Source organism: Eleutherodactylus coqui, chromosome 6 (assembly GCF_035609145.1).
Source record: "Eleutherodactylus coqui strain aEleCoq1 chromosome 6, aEleCoq1.hap1, whole genome shotgun sequence".
NCBI classification, from domain to species: domain Eukaryota; kingdom Metazoa; phylum Chordata; class Amphibia; order Anura; family Eleutherodactylidae; genus Eleutherodactylus; species Eleutherodactylus coqui.
In genome coordinates this window covers 1079458-1098410 of record NC_089842.1, presented here as the reverse complement: position 1 = coordinate 1098410, position 18953 = coordinate 1079458, and the positions used below count along the sequence as shown (strand labels likewise).

At 52.5% G+C, this 18953-nt stretch overlaps 1 protein-coding gene across 1 annotated transcript in view; it reads left to right on the top strand.

The window, feature by feature from the left end:
- Nucleotides 1-12323, top strand: part of LOC136631726 (FXYD domain-containing ion transport regulator 6-like) — a 79269-nt gene extending 66946 nt beyond the window's left edge. The window contains exons 5-8 of the mRNA XM_066606026.1: nucleotides 3709-3748; nucleotides 6839-6888; nucleotides 7500-7539; nucleotides 9105-12323. Of these exons, the coding sequence (XP_066462123.1) occupies nucleotides 3709-3748; nucleotides 6839-6888; nucleotides 7500-7528 (119 nt within the window). The 3' untranslated portion in view covers nucleotides 7529-7539; nucleotides 9105-12323. The remainder of the gene's footprint in view (nucleotides 1-3708; nucleotides 3749-6838; nucleotides 6889-7499; nucleotides 7540-9104) is intronic.
- Nucleotides 12324-18953: the final 6630 nt, after the last annotated feature.

The window sequence follows — 18953 nt, the reverse complement described above, 5'->3', positions numbered from 1 at the left end:
TGGTGCTCCTACATAAACGATGGCCGCCCCTCGTCCCCCACATACTGGCTGCGGTGCTCCTACATAAACGATGGCCGCCCCTCGTCCCCCACATACTGGCTGTGGTGCTCCTACATAAACGATGGCCGCCCCTCGTCCCCACATACTGGCTGCGGTGCTCCTACATAAACGATGGCCGCCCCTCGTCCTGCACATACTGGCTGTGGTGCTCCTACATAAACGATGGCCGCCCCTCGTCCCGCACATACTGGCTGCGGTGCTCCTACATAAACGATGGCCGCCCCTCGTCCACACATACTGGCTGCGGTGCTCCTACATAAACGATGGCCGCCCCTCGTCCTGCACATACTGGCTGCGGTGCTCCTACATAAACGATGGCCGCCCCTCGTCCTGCACATACTGGCTGCGGTACTCCTACATAAACGATGGCCGCCCCTCGTCCCCCACATACTGGCTGCGGTGCTCCTACATAAACGATGGCCGCCCCTCGTCCCCCACATACTGGCTGCGGTGCTCCTACATAAACGATGGCCGCCCCTCGTCCCCCACATACTGGCTGTGGTGCTCCTACATAAACGATGGCCGCCCCTCGTCCTGCACATACTGGCTGCGGTGCTCCTACATAAACGATGGCCGCCCCTCGTCCCCCACATACTGGTTGCGGTGCTCCTACATAAACGATGGCCGCCCCTCGTCCCCCACATAGTGGCTGCGGTGCTCCTACATAGACGATGGCCGCCCCTCGTCCCCCACATACTGGCTGCGGTGCTCCTCCATAAACGATGGCTGCCCCTCGTCCCCCACATACTGGCTGCGGTGCTCCTACATAAACGATGGCCGCCCCTCGTCCCCCACATACTGGCTGCGGTGCTCCTCCATAAACGATGGCCGCCCCTCGTCCTGTATATACTGGCTGCGGTGCTCCTACATAAACGATGGCCGCCCCTCGTCCCCCACATACTGGCTGCGGTGCTCCTACATAAACGATGGCCGCCCCTCGTCCCCCACATACTGGCTGCGGTGCTCCTACATAAACGATGGCCGCCCCTCGTCCTGCACATACTGGCTGCGGTGCTCCTACATAAACGATGGCCGCCCCTCGTCCCCCACATACTGGCTGCGGTGCTCCTACATAAACGATGGCCGCCCCTCGTCCCGCACATACTGGCTGCGGTGCTCCTACATAAACGATGGCCGCCCTTCGTCCCCCACATACTGGCTGCGGTGCTCCTACATAAACGATGGCCGCCCCTCGTCCTGCACATACTGGCTGCGGTGCTCCTACATAAACGATGGCCGCCCCTCGTCCTGCACATACTGGCTGCGGTGCTCCTACATAAACGATGGCGGCCCCTCGTCCTGCACATACTGGCTGCGGTGCTCCTACATAAACGATGGCCGCCCCTCGTCCCCCACATACTGGTTGCGGTGCTCCTACATAAACGATGGACGCCCCTCGTCCTGCACATACTGGTTGCGGTGCTCCTACATAAACGATGGCCGCCCCTCGTCCCCCATATAATGGCTGCGGTGCTCCTACATAAACGATGGCCGCCCCTCGTCCTGCACATACTGGCTGCGGTGCTCCTACATAAACGATGGCCGCCCCTCGTCCCCCACATAATGGCTGCGGTGCTCCTACATAAACGATGGCCGCCCCTCGTCCTGCACATACTGGCTGCGGTGCTCCTACATAAACGATGGCCGCCCCTCGTCCTGCACATACTGGCTGCGGTGCTCCTACATAAACGATGGACGCCCCTCGTCCTGCACATACTGGCTGCGGTGCTCCTACATAAACGATGGCCGCCCCTCGTCCCCCACATACTGGCTGCGATGCTCCTACATAAACGATGGCCGCCCCTCGTCCCCCACATACTGGCTGCGGTGCTCCTACATAAACGATGGCCGCCCCTCGTCCCCCACATACTGGCTGCGGTGCTCCTACATAAACGATGGCCGCCCCTCGTCCCCCACATACTGGCTGCGGTGCTCCTACATAAACGATGGCCGCCCCTCGTCCCGCACATACTGGCTGCGGTGCTCCTACATAAACGATGGCCGCCCCTCGTCCCCCACATACTGGCTGCGGTGCTCCTACATAAACGATGGCCGCCCCTCGTCCCCCACATACAGGCTGCGGTGCTCCTACATAAACGATGGCCGCCCCTCGTCCTGTACATACTGGCTGCGGTGCTCCTACATAAACGATAGCCGCCCCTCGTCCTCCACATACTGGCTGCGGTGCTCCTACATAAACGATGGCCGCCCCTCGTCCCGCACATACTGGCTGCGGTGCTCCTACATAAACGATGGCCGCCCCTCGTCCTGCACATACTGGCTGCGGTGCTCCTACATAAACGATGGCCGCCCCTCGTCCTGCACATACTGGCTGCGGTGCTCCTACATAAACGATGGCCGCCCCTCGTCCCCCACATACTGGCTGCGGTGCTCCTACATAAAGGATGGCCGCCCCTCGTCCCCCACATACTGGCTGCGGTGTTCCTACATAAACGATGGCCGCCCCTCGTCCTGCACATACTGGCTGCGGGCGGACGCGGTTACTGTCCATGACATATGCAGCGTATTCACGGACCAAAACTTCTGAAATTTACGTTATATTTTGTTGCAGGTGAAGAAATCTCACGAAGCCGCCTCCTCCTCCTCCCTCTCCCCCTCCTTCTCCCCCCCCCTCCTCCTCCTTCTCCCCCCCCCCTCCTCCTCCTTCTCCCCCCCCCTCCTCCTCCTTCTCCCCCCCCCTCCTCCTCCTTCTCCCCCCCCTCCTCCTCCTTCTCCCCCCCCCTCCTCCTCCTTCTCCCCCCCCTCCTCCTCCTCCTCCTCCCCCTCGTCCTCCTCCTCCTCCTCCCTCCTCCCCTCCTCCCCCTCCCCCTCCCCCTCCTCTCCCCCTCCCCCTCCTCTCCCCCTCCCCCTCCTCTCCCCCTCCCCCTCCTCTCCCCCTCCCCCTCCTCTCCCCCTCCCCCTCCCCCTCCCCCTCCTCCTCCTCCTCCCTTCCCCCTCCCTCTCCCCCTTCCCCCCTCCCCCTCCCTCCTCCCTCCCCCTCCCTCCTCCTCCTCCTCCTCTCCCCCTCCCCCTCCTCCTCCTCCTCCCTTTCCCCTCCCCCTCCCTCTCCCCCTCCCCCCCTCCTCCCTCCTCCCTCCTTCCCCTCCCCCTCCCGTGATGCAAAATTGCGCAATAAATTCAGTTTATTGTGCAGATTTATAACGCCTCCGTAGACTCTCATGGGGGATTTTGGTTTATAATATGGACTACCATAGGACCCAATGCAGTATTTCCCATGACATATCAGCCCCCCAGTGCAGCTCTGGGCTTCATGCTGTCCGTATTACAGGGGTATAAAATGCGCACGTAAGCCAAATACAGCCATGTGAGCCGGGGAGGCGCTGGGAGTACTGTGCACCGCCCGCCATCTGTTCCCCGCAGCGCTCCTGTGTATGACTGCATCCAAAAGAATGGACTTCATGTTCGTGGGACTCGCAACGCACAAATGTCGCAGGACGTTCCCGCCGGCCTCGGTGCGTCTGTCCGCCTCCTCACCGTTACCAGCTGATCACAATCACTTTCCAGACAGACAGCGATGAAGTTTAAGCGTCAGGACCACGGGCAGCGCCACGCCGGGCGGATGCGTCCCGCGACGGCATCGTAACCGTACTTATGTTTAACAGGGATGTCATATCTGTGTCCCTGCAGGTCGGAGGTGCCGATGCAACAATCTGAACCAGAAACAAAGGTAAGAGACGCGATATATGTCGTATCTGCCTCCCTCTCCCATATACACTGACCGCCCCTTTATTAGAGCCCCGCCCCTTTCACGATTGGCGCTCAGTTCCAGTGCGGATCCACATTAGGGCTCACACCCGCTAGCCATTTTTTTTAACGTCGTGATATCGCTGCATTTTTTTAAATGGGACTTTCGAATGTTAAAATCGCATCGCACAAAAATCGCAAAAGCGCAAACCTGCATTAAAAAGAACGCTAGTGGTTAAAAGCCCTTACATGGATGAATCCAGCGATCGGGGCGACTCCCAACGAGGCCGGTCACCGGTGCTGGACTAGCCGGGGGCTCACCGCCAACTGCGGGGGGGGTTTATCATGTAACGGGGTGGAGAGTATACAGAGAATGGCGCGATGGAGGAAAACATTCAGCGAAAGGGGACCGGCGGACGGAAACAACTCATCACTGAAAGGGGTCGGAGGAGGATGTCAGGAATCGTTCTGACCAACAGGCTGCACAGTCAGCTGAATACAACGCTGGGGCTCCAACTAACGTGTCCGAACGCACAACTCGCCGTTCCTCCGCACGGATGGTATAACAGCGGGCGACCAGTTCCAGCGCCATTGTGTCTAAGAGGAACAGACTCCAGCGGGCAAAAGAGCGCAAAACTTGTATCACTGAGCAGCGGGAAAACATCTCCTGGTTAGATGGAGACAGATTTATGTGGTGATGGGAGGGCAGAATTTGGCGCAAGCAGCATGAATCGCTGACCCCTTCCTGTCAGCCGGTCAGAACATGTCAGCACCGCCATCTAATCTGCAGCGACTACAAGAAGCTTCCTGTCCGCAGGGGCCGGTGTTCTTGCAGGAGGGTATCATCAGTGAGTGGGATCTACAACATGACGAATCGCTGCGGGTCTGAGGGGCGAAGGAGCCCAACGCCACCAGATGGGGTAACAAGGGGCGGGCAGGGTTCCATAGGTGGGTTGGTGTCGGTGGATATACAATGCCAGGACACTTTGTAATGTTTATTCCCCCGGTGCGGCTCCTGATATGCGTTGGCTTTACGTGATGAAGCGCGGTCTCCTAGTGGTCGTTGGCGGTACTACACGCACAGATGGTGCTGATTATATCGGCATTACTAGAAGCATGAAGGCGTCCAGGGGATCTCCAGCACCCCGAACAGCAGTTTTCCCACAATGGACATGCAGTTGAGGTCTGGGATGAATGGCGCGGTTAGCGCACGCAGCAGTAGATCTACCTTTTCCATTCCACATCATGCTTAAAGGTGCAGGAAAGACCAACAACAGGTGGACTAACAAAAGCGTACGGGATTTTATAGCGGCGTTTACCCAAAGACAGCAGAGACCCCATCATGGCTGCCAGTAGAGGGTCTCCATGATCAGCGCCCGCCACGTTACTGACTGTACAAACTACACCCCTGTCAGATGTCATGTGGTATCTGTATAGCCTGCGGGGGGCGGGGCCACTGAGAGCGGTCATTCAATGCTCCGCCACCCTCTGGCTAGAATGGTGTTTGTTTAATGGATATGTCATGAAAAGCTGATGACCTGCACTGCATACTTAACGGATGCATTACAGTGTCATACAGTGCCGTACAGTGCAATACAGTGTAATATAGTGTAATAGAGTGCCATGCAGTGTCATATAGTGTAATGCAATGTCATATAGTGCCGTACAGTGCAATACAGTGTAATATAGTGTCATAGTGCCATGCAGTGTAATAGCGTGCCATGCAGTGTCATATAGTGTCATGCAGTGTGATATAGTGCCGAGCAGTGTTATACAGTGTAATATAGTGTTATAGTGCCATGCAGTGTAATGCAGTGCCATATAGTGTTGTGCAGTGTAATATATTGCCGTGCAGTGCAATACAGTGTAATATAGTGTCATAGTGCCATGCAGTGTAATATAGTGCCGTGCAGTGTAATATAGTGCCGTGCAGTGTGATATAGTGCCGAGCAGTGTTATACAGTGTAATATAGTGGTATAGTGCCATGCAGTGTAATGCAGTGTAATATAGTGCCGTGCAGTGTAATGTAGTGTCATAGTGCCGTGCAGTGTAATACAGTGCCATGCAGTGTCACATAGTGTTATGCAGTGTGCTATAGTGCCGAGCAGTGTTATACAGTGTAATATAGTGTTATAGTGCCATGCAGTGTAATGCAGTGCCATATAGTGTTGTGCAGTGCAATACAGTGTAATATGGTGTCGTAGTACAGTGCCATGCAGTGTCATATAGTGCCATGCAGTGTCATATAGTGCCGTGCAGTGTCATATAGTGCCGTGCAGTGTAATATAGTGCCGTGCAGTGTAATATAGTGCCGTGCAGTGTAATATAGTGCCGTGCAGTGTAATACAGTGCCGTGCAGTGTGATATAGTGCCGAGCAGTGCAATACAGTGTAATATAGTGTCATTGTGCCATGCAGTGTAATAGAGTGCCATGCAGTGTCATATAGTGTTGTGCAGTGTAATACAGTGGATACAGTGTCATATAGTGCCGTATAATGTCATGCAGTGCCATGCAGTATTAAACAGCGTCATACAGTGCTGTGTCATACATGTAATGTTCCGTGCTACAATGAACTTTTCTGTACTGATGGGTTTCGTGAACTCGGCTATTCCATATATCCGTCAGATGAAGGAATGACCAGAGACCCCTCTATCGCCATCCGCACGGCGGACCCCTCTCTTCTTGTCTAGTGTATCCGGCTGCACGCTAAACGGATTGTGAATCCCCAGAAGCAGCTCCATCCTGCCCCCTGCTGGCTGCTGCCAGTACGGCCAGAAATGTCTCTGACATTAGTAGTTTTGCACCTTCTATCCAGTCCGGACAGGATGGGGCGGGTGGGCACGATGGGGTACTGCAGCCCACTTTATAGGGAGTTGGTGGCATGTGAGGTCTCAGTGCAGCACGTATTCGCCCCTCGGAGAATCTGTATGGGGAAAACCTTCCTCTGTCTCCGTATGAGGGAGATGTGCGCAGTGCGGATACGGCCGCCCTCATGAGCCAGTAATGCCTCACCGCCCGCTGCTCGCTCCGTCGTCCATGCGTCCAGTGAGATGAATGTTTTCTGGTTTTAGGGCTCCAGGTGATGAAGAAGCTCAAGCCGAGAACCTCATTGTCTCAAAAGGTAATGGAAGCTACGTACACGAGGCGAACGAACCGCCGCGGATCATACGGATATCTGCAGCCCCATTCAGAGGAACAGGACGGTCACCAGCATTTGTGGACAGACCGGACAATAGCGCACAGCGAGCTGACCGGGCGCTGACTGGGCACCGACTAGATGCTGACCGGGCGCTGACTGGGCGCCGACTGGATGGTGACCGGGCACTGACTGGGACGCTGACCGGAACGCTGTCTGCTTGCTGACTGGACGTTGACTGCGTGCCGACTGGGACGCCGACTGGGACGCCGACTGGGACGCCGACTGGGCGCTGTCTGCTTGCTGACTAGACACTGACTGGATGCTGACTGGGCCCTGTATGGACGCTGTCTGCTTGCTGATTGGACACTGACTGGATGCTGATTGGACACTGACTGGATGCTGACTGGGCCCTGACTGGACGCTGTCTGCTTGCTGATTGGACACTGACTGGATGCTGACTGGGCCCTGTACGGACGCTGTCTGCTTGCTGATTGGACACTGACTGGATGCTGACTGGGCCCTGTACGGACGCTGTCTGCTTGCTGATTGGACACTGACTGGATGTTAATGTTTCTCCTTTTCCATTTCTATAGCTCGGGGAGCTCCGAAAACTGAGAACTAAGAAGAGAACTTGTGAGTGTGCCTTAAAGTAACAACCTTACACGGTGGTGCCCGCCTCTGATGAATTTATGTTTTGGTGAAGCCTTCACCCCTCCCCCCAATCTTTTACATTCCACTGATAGGCAGTCTGCAGAAAGCAGCGAGATAGCAGCGCACCCAACTAGAGCAGCTCAGAGAATAGATACAGCGCCAGAACCAAGCTCGTACCATAAATACAGCCCCAGAACCAGTGAATGAGCGGGCAGCGATGCTCCGGGTGGTCTGCCTCCATTCAGAGTAAACAGCCGGGTCTTCATAGATGAATAATTGCTTCTTTACACGTCTGAGTGTTGGCGGATTTTCAAAGATACATGAAAAGAATGACAAATGATAGGAGAACAAAAAAAAGTAGTAGCTTCATCTAACAGCACCGTCACATATAGTACCGTCACATATAGTACCGTCACATCTAACAGTACCGTCACATATAGTACCGTCACATCTAACAGTACCGTCACATATAGTACCGTCTCATCTAACAGTACCGTCTCATCTAACAGTACCGTCTCATCTAACAGTACCGTCTCATCTAACAGTACCGTCACATATAGTACCGTCTCATCTAACAGTACCGTCTCATCTAACAGTACCGTCACATCTAACAGTAACTTCACATATAATACCGTCACATATAGTACCGTCACATCTAACAGTAACTTCCCATATAATAGTACCTTCACATCTAACAGTACCGTCACATCTAACAGTACCGTCACATCTAACAGTACCGTCACATCTAACAGTACCGTCACATATAGTACCGTCACATCTAACAGTACCGTCACATCTAACAGTACCGTCACATATAATACCGTCACATATAATACCGTCACATATAGTACCGTCACATCTAACAGTACCGTCACATCTAACAGTAACTTCCCATATAATAGTACCGTCACATATAGTACCGTCACATATAGTACCGTCTCATCCAACAGTAACTTTACATATAATACCGTCACATCTAACAGTAACTTCACATCTAACAGTAACTTCACATCTAACAGTAACTTCACATCTAACAGTAACTTCACATCTAACAGTAACTTCACATCTAACAGTACCGTCACATCTAGTACCGTCACATCTAGTACCGTCACATCTAGTACCGTCACATCTAGTACCGTCACATCTAGTACCGTCACATCTAGTACCGTCACATCTAGTACCGTCTCATCCAACAGCGCCGTCTCATCCAACAGCGCCGTCTCATCCAACAGCGCCGCCACATATAACAGCGCCGCCACATATAACAGCGCCGTCTCATCTAATAATTCCAGTAGTGGTGAACATATAGTAGTGCCATCTTGTGAACAGTGGAGCATATATAATATCCCCCACACCCACATGGTGACGGGCACATTGGTACGCAGTGGCAGCATACCCGCTCTGTATGAGGTGGCTGCACGGGCTTGTAGAGATGGAGTTGTGTGCGGTGGCGCTGGCAGTGTACCGCCCCAGTATGGCGCCTATAGAGTCTGTAGGGTCCTGCTGGGTCTCCTGGATATTTATTGCTGTTCTGTTTTGCCTTTTAGGACCGCAGGGATTAACAGAGAACAAACTACGCAAAAAACTACGGCTCTCTTCACCTCGCACCGCCCATCGTATACCAGGCCCTCCCTCCCCGCCATGTTGTGCGTCCGCAACACTCGTGACCTTCCTGATGTGCCGTCACTCGTAACGTCTTAGCACTTAGTGGCAGAACTGTTCCTAGAGGCTTAGAAGGAGCGGAGATGTCGGGACTCGCTGGCCGGCGCTCGGTCCGGCTCTCATCGGCAGCATTAGTGCGCGGACTGTCACTGACCGCGACCGGCGTCTCCTCCTCACTGCTCGCTATTAAGGCGAGCGTGTGAACAGTCTATTTCTATAGGAGGTCCTGACAGCCAGACGTGTGCGTGTGCCTTTAAGTTTCCTGTTAGTGACTTCTGCGGAGCGCCGCTCTCACACATGCGCGGTTTACCGCCATTATTGCAGTGCTTGGAACGCGGCAGTAATCACGGTATAACCCGCCGTGCCGTCTGCCTCTCTTTTGGTGTGTTTTTGCACTTTTTAGCGCACCTCATCACACATCACAATGATTGGGTGCCTTAAAAAGCGCTGTGAACGCCGTGTGAGAGCGACCTACGAGATGATACATCCCGCGTGTTTAGCATCTATGTTATATGTAATAGTCAGCCATATCCAGTCCCATGCAGAGTCCTGAGCACCGTGTATGTAACGTATGTCATGCCAAGCAGTGCGCATGTCACTCACAGAGCACTGTCAATCCAATGCAGAGTACAACGCTGCCCCTCGCCATTACAGCAGGGACGCTCTGCACTGCAGGGACGCTCTGCACTGCAGGGACGCTCTGCACTGCAGGGACGCTCTGCACTGCAGGGACGCTCTGCACTGCAGGGACGCTCCGCACTGCAGGGACGCTCCGCACTGCAGGGACGCTCCGCACTGCAGGGACGCTCCGCTCTGCAGGAAAACACTTAGGCTCTGCAGGAAAACACTTAGGCTCTGCAGGAACGCTCCGCTCTGCAGGAACGCTCCGCTCTGCAGGAAAACACTTAGGCTCTGCAGGAACGCTCCGCACTGCAGGGACGCTCCGCTCTGCAGGAAAACACTAGGCTCTGCAGGAACGCTCCACACTGCAGGAACGCTCCACACTGCAGGAACGCTCCGCTCTGCAGGGACGCTCCGCTCTGCAGGGACGCTCCGCACTGCAGGAAAACACTAGGCTCTGCAGGAACGCTCCGCACTGCAGGAACGCGCCGCACTGCTGTGATGTCAGGGAGCGTCCACACACTAAGATAGCCCCAGACTTGCGATGGAACTCAAACACACTTGTGCTTGTATACACAACAGCATCAGGATTTAGGGTTATACAGAATAAATTGGTGCACTGCAGCTACATCCTGCTGCAGGTCCAAATGAATGAGGCTAAGCTGCAGTACCAGGCACAGCCACTGCAAAACATACAGCGCTGCAGCACTTCATTTAGACAATCGGTGTAAGAGTTGGATGTTAGTCCCTCACCGATCTGATATTGATGACCCATCCCAAGAAAAGGCCATCAGTACAAAGGGGTTGTGCCAAGTTGGCATCCTATTAGGGCGTATGAAGATCAAAGAGCCTAGTCCTCCACTTGGGACCCCCTCTGCATCCCAGAATGGAGAGCCGCTCAGTAAGATCTGCTTATGTCCTGTCAGTGGCCGCCCTCTAATGCTCCGTTTTCCCCACAGCTGCAGAAGAAATGTCAAACTGGTCGCCTTTTCCTTCAAGAGAGTCAGCTGTTTGCTGGGGTGCTGAGAGAGACTTGGGGTGATCAGCTTATCACACTGAGCCTCACATTCCCCGGGGGGTGGAGCATCTTGGCCCAACCCCTCTAAAAGTTCTGGAAAAGCCATTTAATGCAGGGTGGAGAGGAGAACAATCTTACTTGTTGCCCTCCATCTGTTGATCCGGCCGTCCCAGCGCCCCTTTCGGGTCTCCGCGCACAACTGGTGAGCATTGGTACGCTGAGACATTCATGCTGCTTTTGGATTGGCCAGCACTGTTTACATGAGCATCACTGGCCAATCAGAGCGCTGAGCTGTGCCTCAGAGTCCCAATGCTCCGCCAGAGCTCAGTGTGCAGTTAGCAAAACCATGGGGCCATCCAGGAAACCAGCAGATCCATGACCCACGGGAGGCCGGGGGCTGCAGGTGACACCACTCCCCGCTCTGCCGGGAGCTGCAGGTGACACCGCTCCCCGCTCTGCCGGGAGCTGCAGGTGACACCGCTCCCCGCTCTGCCGGGAGCTGCAGGTGACACCGCTCCCCGCTCTGCCGGGAGCTGCAGGTGACACCGCTCCCCGCTCTGCCGGGAGCTGCAGGTGACACCGCTCCCCGCTCTGCCGGGAGCTGCAGGTGACACCGCTCCCCGCTCTGCCGGGAGCTGCAGGTGACACCGCTCCCCGCTCTGCCGGGAGCTGCAGGTGACACCGCTCCCCGCTCTGCCGGGAGCTGCAGGTGACACCGCTCCCCGCTCTGCCGGGAGCTGCAGGTGACACCGCTCCCCGCTCTGCCGGGAGCTGCAGGTGACACCGCTCCCCGCTCTGCCGGGAGCTGCAGGTGACACCGCTCCCCGCTCTGCCGGGAGCTGCAGGTGACACCGCTCCCCGCTCTGCCGGGAGCTGCAGGTGACACCGCTCCCCGCTCTGCCGGGAGCTGCAGGTGACACCGCTCCCCGCTCTGCCGGGAGCTGCAGGTGACACCGCTCCCCGCTCTTGTCCGGCAACACGTCATGTTAAATATAAGAATGAATATGGGAGCGCTACATGAAGGCGCTGAAGAGGCGGAGTCATCGCCCACAACAACCAATCAAATTCCAGCTCATTTCTCAGAGGCCCTATAATAAGTAACCCCCTCAGTCTTCTAGATCGCTGTGGACGACTCTGCACCAAAACCCCATAGGTCCCTCCGATAGGCGTATGTTCGGGAGCGGACAGACAGCAAGCCCTCCGATGTTCGAGCAGAACCCCCTCTACACCAAATCTGGCACCATTTTGCAGTCTGACGACATCATTGCCTTTATTCCCTCCTGATCCCTGTGCAGACGTGGCTGTTTCTGTGGCATGTTCTTATACAATCAGCTCTATGTACCGATCTCGCTGTGATTCTGGGGCGCCGCTGCCGCTCCTCTCCTGGAAGAACACAGGCATCTTTTTTATTGTGAATGTAAATCTTGTGTTGTTAGAACAATGTGAAATAAACTTGTACACCCGACCCTCCATGCCTGCAGAGTGGCTTCATGTATCCCCGGTGCGGCGACCAGTGGCTGTGAGCGAGTAAACTCCAGGGCCGCCACCTCAGCTGTGAGCGAGTAAACTCCAGGGCCGCCACCTCAGCTGTGAGCGAGTAAACTCCAGGGCCGCCACCTCAGCTGTGAACGAGTAAACTCCAGGGCCGTCACCTCAGCTGTGAGCGAGTAAACTCCAGGGCCGCCACCTCATAGACAAATAGAATGGTAGAGTTCGAAGGGTCCTCCGGGGTCATCGGGTCCAACCCCTCTGCTCAGTGCCGGATCACTAAAACATCAAGGACCGCATTGTGGGCATTTACTATAGACTGCCGGAACTGTAGAATAAGGAGAAGTCAGGCCTCACATCCACGGCGCCCGCAGATTTCTGCAGCGGATGCACTGCGAGTCAGTAAATTGATTTTCTATTGCTTGCAGGAGATGGCAGATTGTGTTTTTCTTCTGCGCCGAGGTACATGGATGCACTGCAGATTATCCCCACCTCCCTTTAAATCCACAGTGAATCACCAAATCTCTTTGTAGATGCACTGCGGATCCTAAGCTCTCTGAGATGAATAGAGCAGATCTGCTCGTGATCCGCAGTTAAATTGAAGAATGCTTTGATTCATTGTCCGCAAATCGAATAAAGACAAATCAACAGCTGTTAAATGAAGTGCGGACGCCCAATGCGACCCTACGGGCGGCTTGATCTGCAGACCTCACGAACCTGTGCCTTGCACGGATTCCGCATATCAAATCCACCTGTGGACATTGGGTCCAAGTGTCAGAAAAGTTAAAGCTAATAATGAATTGAGGCCAAAAGCAATAAAAAAGGATTTAAGGGGTTAAAAGCAAAAGAAAAGTCAAAGCGGTTATTAGATATTTACAGGATGAAAATGGTGAATTGGTTAAAAATGATGTTGAGAAGGACGAACTCTTAACATCAGCTGATCTTCCCCGTGCTATTGGGGGATACAAAAATGTATGCTACCCAGAAGCAGAGAGATGGTGAGGGAACACTTAGCCAACTTACATGAATCCAAGTCTCAAGGTCCAGATGAATTACATCCTAGGATACTAAAGGAAGCAGCGGGGGTAATTGCTGAACCACTCGCCATAATCTGTGAAAATTCCTGGAGAACAGGAGAAGTCCCAGAAGATTGGAAAAGGGCAAATGTTGTCCCCATCTTCAAACAAAGGAAAGAAGGTGGATCCAGGAAACTACAGGCCTGTGAGCCTGACTTCTGTACTGGGAAAGATCTTTGAACAGATTATTAAACAGCATGTATGCAAGTACTTGGATGAAAATGGAGTAATTAACCAGAGCCAGCATGGGTTTGTAACAAACAAGTCATGCCAGACTAATCTAATCTCCTTCCATGACAGAATCACCGACTGGGTTGATCAGGACAATGCGGTGGATATAGTATATCTTGGCTTTAGTAAAGCATTTGACAAAGTATCTCATACCAGACTTATTGGAAAAATGACTAAATCTGGGATTGACAAGACAACTGTTAGGTGGATTCACAACTGGCTGAGTGATCGTACTCAGAGAGTGGTCATAAATGGCTGCACATCCAAGTGGAAGAATGTATCAAGTGGGGACCACAAGGCTCTGTCCTGGGCCCAGTGGTGGCCAACATTGTTATAAATGATCTGCAGGAGGGAATTGTGGGAAACTGAGCAAATTTGCCGACGACACAAAGCTAAGAGGGAGAGCCAACACTAGGGAAGAGAGAGAGGATTCAAAAAGATCTAGAAAAGCTTGCACAGTGGGCGGCGACTAACAGAATGGTATTTACAAGGAGAACTGCAAAGTCCTACATCTGGGCGAGAAAAATGAAGGAAGCAGAAGAAAGCACATACAGAATGGGAGGAATTGGGCTAAGCAGCAGCACATGTGAAAAAGACTTGGGTATACTAATAGATCATAGACTGAACATGAGTCAACAATGTGATGCAGCAGCCAAAAAGGCAAACATGATTCTGGGATGTAGTAAGAGAAGCATAGAGTCTAGATCACATGAGGTCATTATCCCCTCTACTCTTCCTTAGTCAGACCTCATCTGGAATACTGGGTCCAGTTCTGGGCACCCCACTTTAAAAAAGACAAACTGGAGCAAGTTCAGAGAAGAGTTACCAAGATGGTGAGCGGTCCACAAATCATGTCCTATGAGGAACGGTTAAAGGATCTGGGAATGTTTAGCAGAAGAGAAGGCTGAGAGGAGACTTAATAGCGGTCTACAAATATCTGAGGGCTGTCACAGTGCAGAGGGATCAGCCCTATTCTCATCTGCAGAAGGAAAGACTAGAAGCAATGGGGTGAAACTGAAAAGGAGGAGACACATTTGTCTGGGATGATTTAGTGAGTTCTGGACTGAGCAGGAGGTTGGACCTGATGACCCTGGGGGTCCCGTCCCACCCTTTTATTCTATTATTCTATGAAAAACAGCAGTTCTTTTGCTTACTACTAACATGTAGCAATGGTCAGCAAATGGCAGAAGTCCACCAGGTAGATGTGCTCCTCCAGGCTCTCACCAAGACTGACTGACCCTGCAGCCTTTTAAGCTCCGTTTTTACCTCAGTGGATCCAGCTAAGCTCATTGGGACCCAGAAAGAAAACCTGGACTGGAGTTTTATCTCACCCAGGCTAAGCATATGAGGCAAATGTACCCTCCCTCCAATATTTTCCCTTGCCCATGTCTACATATCCCCCCTCTTCTCCAGACCAGAGGGCTGGGCAACTTTAGCAATCATGCAGTACCCCTTAGAAAGCGCAAAACCGCATTACCCTGAGATTTGCCAGGTCTATACTCCAGGGCAAAATTAAAGTCCTATAGTGACAAGAACCATCTTGCACCATTGTGTTTTTCTCTTTGTTTTGCTTCATCCAGGTTAAGGGGACAGGGTTAGAAATCAACCTACATTTTACTACCCAGGAGATAGTATTTTAGTGCCTCCAGTGCCCACTTAACTGCTAAACATCCCCTTTCCACGATGGCATAATTTTACTCGGCAGAGGACAGCTTCCGACTTAAATATATTATTGGATGTTCTTCCCCATTTATCGATTGGGATAACACTGCCCCCAAGCCCGTGTCAGAAACCTCCGTCTGCTCTATTAATTCTTCCATGAAGGCAGGGTTGATCAGTACTGGATTTTGGCACAAAGCAGCCTTCAGGCTCCTAAAAGCCCTTTCTGCCTCTGGAGTCCACGTCACCATCACTGACCTCCGATCTTTAGTCAAGTCAGTCAATGGTGTAGCTATGAAGGCAAAATTTGGCACAAACCTGTGATCATACCCTGTGATGCCCAGAAAAGCTCTCATCTGTTTCTTAGTCAAAGGTCTAAGCCAACTCTGTATGGCTTCCACCTTATTGACCTGTGGTTTGATGACACCTTGACTGCCTACTCTTTGACTCCTCAATCACTCCTAGCCGAACTTGTGCTTGACCTATAAGCGCTTTCGGTATCTTGTATGGTTTTAGATTTACTTTCATCCTTGGCCCAGATATTAGGTCATGCTTTATTACATGGGTCGCCCGACCAGAACTTCCTTTTATTTCTCTGCAGAAACTCTTTGGCTCTTGTTGGTGTTCTGAGATGGATTCTCCTATTCAAGCTGCGGAAAAAGGTTGTTGCACATTTTCCGCCATAACACTCGAGGCACCCAACAATTCCCTATCCTTCCAGGGATCAATTAAATTAACATGGCAGATCTAGTTAGTGTACTTTATAACATGGCAGATCTAGTAAGGCTTTCTTCTCCCGGTTAGTGTACTTTATAATTTATGTCTTTAACCCTCTCTACTATTTCGTAGGGACCTTGCCACCTGGCGAGAAATTTGCTTTCCACCATAAGTACCAAGACCAGGACTTGGTCCCCAAGGTAACAACTTCTAACCTTGGCAGACCAATTACACACTCGGCTCTGAGCCTCTTGCGCCTTCTGCAGGTGTTCCCTGACTATAGGCATTATAGTAGCAATGCGGTCCTGCATCTGTGCCACATGCTCAATAATGATCTTGTAGGGAGTTGACTTTGTTTGCCATGTCTGTTTGGCTATGTCCAGCAGCCCCCTTGGGTGACGGCCATAGACCAACTCAAAGGGAGAGAACCCGGTAGACGCCTGTGGTACCTCTCTAATGGAGAACATCAGGTATGGTAACAGACGGTCCCAGTCACGACCATCTTTGGCTACTACCCTCTTTCACATTTACTTTAGAGTGTGAAATCTCTCTACTAATCCATCTGTCTGAGGGTGGTACACAGAGGTGCTTGATGTGAAAGAGGTGGCACAGTCCTTTCATTATCTTGGACATAAATGGTGCCCTCTGGTCAGTAAGGATTTCTTTAGGAGTCCCTGTCCTGGCAAAGAGGAGGGACAACCCGCGTACAATACTTTTGATAGTAAAGGGAGAGCTTCAGGATATTGTGTAGCATAATCTAGCACCACCAGGATATACTGATATTCTCTTGGGACCAACTAGATCCATCCTAATTCTTTCAAATGGCACCTCGATAATTGGTAAGGGGATTAACGGGCTGCGAAGATGTGAGACAGGGGCGGTCACCTGACACGCAGGGCAGGATTCACAATATTCCTTTGTATATACCAGGCCAGTAGAACCTTTGTAGGACTTGGCCCTGTGTTTTATTAATCCCCAAGTACATGACTATATGCTAATATCCAAGACCTTACGATATATGACCTGGGTACGAGCAGTTGTTCAACCACTGCCCCATTACTTTTAGTTACTCTATGTAGAGGTTTGTTGTTCATGGATGAGTGGGGAAACTGCTGCTCGGCACCTGGTTCTTACGGCACACCATTCATGAACACAATACTCTCCCGCGAGTTTACAAGAGTGGGATCCCTCAACTGCGAAGTCCCAAAGTTTACCTGTGAAACATCTAGTTCAGAAACTCCCTGAGCTGGAGGAGGATCCTCATCATCTCCTGCAGACCTGCAATGGAAAGTTGACCCATTTCTCCTCAATGTCCACAGTGGTGCTGCTGTCAGGATAAGGCAAATAATCACCAGGGATTACATTATGTTCTTTAGATTTAGGCAATACTTTCCCCCCCAAGTCCCAAAACGGAGGAAAATCACACCCCAATATCACAGCGTGCATTACATATTTTACCATGCCTATGCCAACATTGTGTCTATGGTACCCAGAGCTATAGGGTACACTCTTGTATCTCCATGTATGCATATTACACTCAGGTGTTTTCTTGGCAGATAGCACTCAGCTACCAGGCTGGCATGAACCAGTGGAACTAGACTACCGGAGTCCAGAAGAGCCTTCACAAAGCAATGGTTCACATTTGGCTCACACATTTGCGGTTCAGTCTCTTGTTTCGATGATGCAGCACATGCCGGCTCTGCAAACAAGGAGTAGTGTCTAGCCTGTCACACTAAATGGGCTCGGAAGTTAAGGGGCAATTGGTTAAGATGTGGCACCTCTAACATCGCAACATCCCTGGTCTTTTTGGCCAAGAGTCCTTTCTAGGCTCATCTGTCCTTGCCCCATGTGATGTCGCTTCAGGGGCCCATGACTCTTTCTCCACAGGTCTTATCACTATCCCAGAAAAAGGAGGTCTCTTACCAGCAGTAGGCCTGATGGTCCATGGGGAGGTCTGGGCGGCTGTGAGGTTGCAGAGATAGTCCTCTATTGCAACATATCAGTCCACAAAAAGCGACCAGTTCGTGTATATTTTTGGGGTCTCTATGTCTGACCCTGTGTTGTAACTCCACAGGGAGGGCGTAGACTTAGCGATCAATCACTATTCTTTCCACAATCTTGGTGGGTGTGCAGACCTCTGGTTCCAGTCATTTATTGACCAGGTGGAAAAGATCAAACATCTGAGACTCGGTAGGTTGGTCAACTCTGTAGCTCCAGTTATGTACCCTTCAGCACGGATTACAGCGGTGACCCCCAGCCGAGCCGATATCTCAGCCTTTACCTTGGCATAGTCTTTAACGTCATGCTGGCTGAGGTCATGGTAGGCTTTTTGGTGTTCAGCAGGGAGATGTGGTGTGAGAACCTCCACTCTTTCCCCTTCTGGGAGTTTCTCTATTTCTGCAGTCCTCTCAAAGACAGTCAGATATGCTCCTACGTTGTCCTCAGTCATCTTTTGTATCGACCGATTGCACAGCTTTTCTTGCACTTCTAGTGGCAGAGGCTTTTTTTTCCTGTCTTGCAGTTCACCCTGCAACCGTCGCTCTCAGCAGTGCCATTTGTTTCTGCTGTACCTGAAGTTACCACTTACACCTTGTTGCTGCTGACTGTTCACCTGGTGCACATGAGCATTTGCTTGCATCAGCTGCTTGGCCAGCTCGTTTAGAGCAGAATTAGTCCTTAAACATCGACAGGTCATTCCCCATAGCTCCCTCTTCTCCCCTCACGCCTCCTCCGCTCCCTCTTCCCCCCTCACGCCTCCTCCGCTCCCTCTTCCCCCCTCACGCCTCCTCCGCTCCCTCTTCCCCCCTCACGCCTCCTCCGCTCCCTCTTCCCCCCTCACGCCTCCTCCGCTCCCTCTTCCCCCCTCACGCCTCCTCCGCTCCCTCTTCCCCCCTCACGCCTCCTCCGCTCCCTCTTCCCCCCTC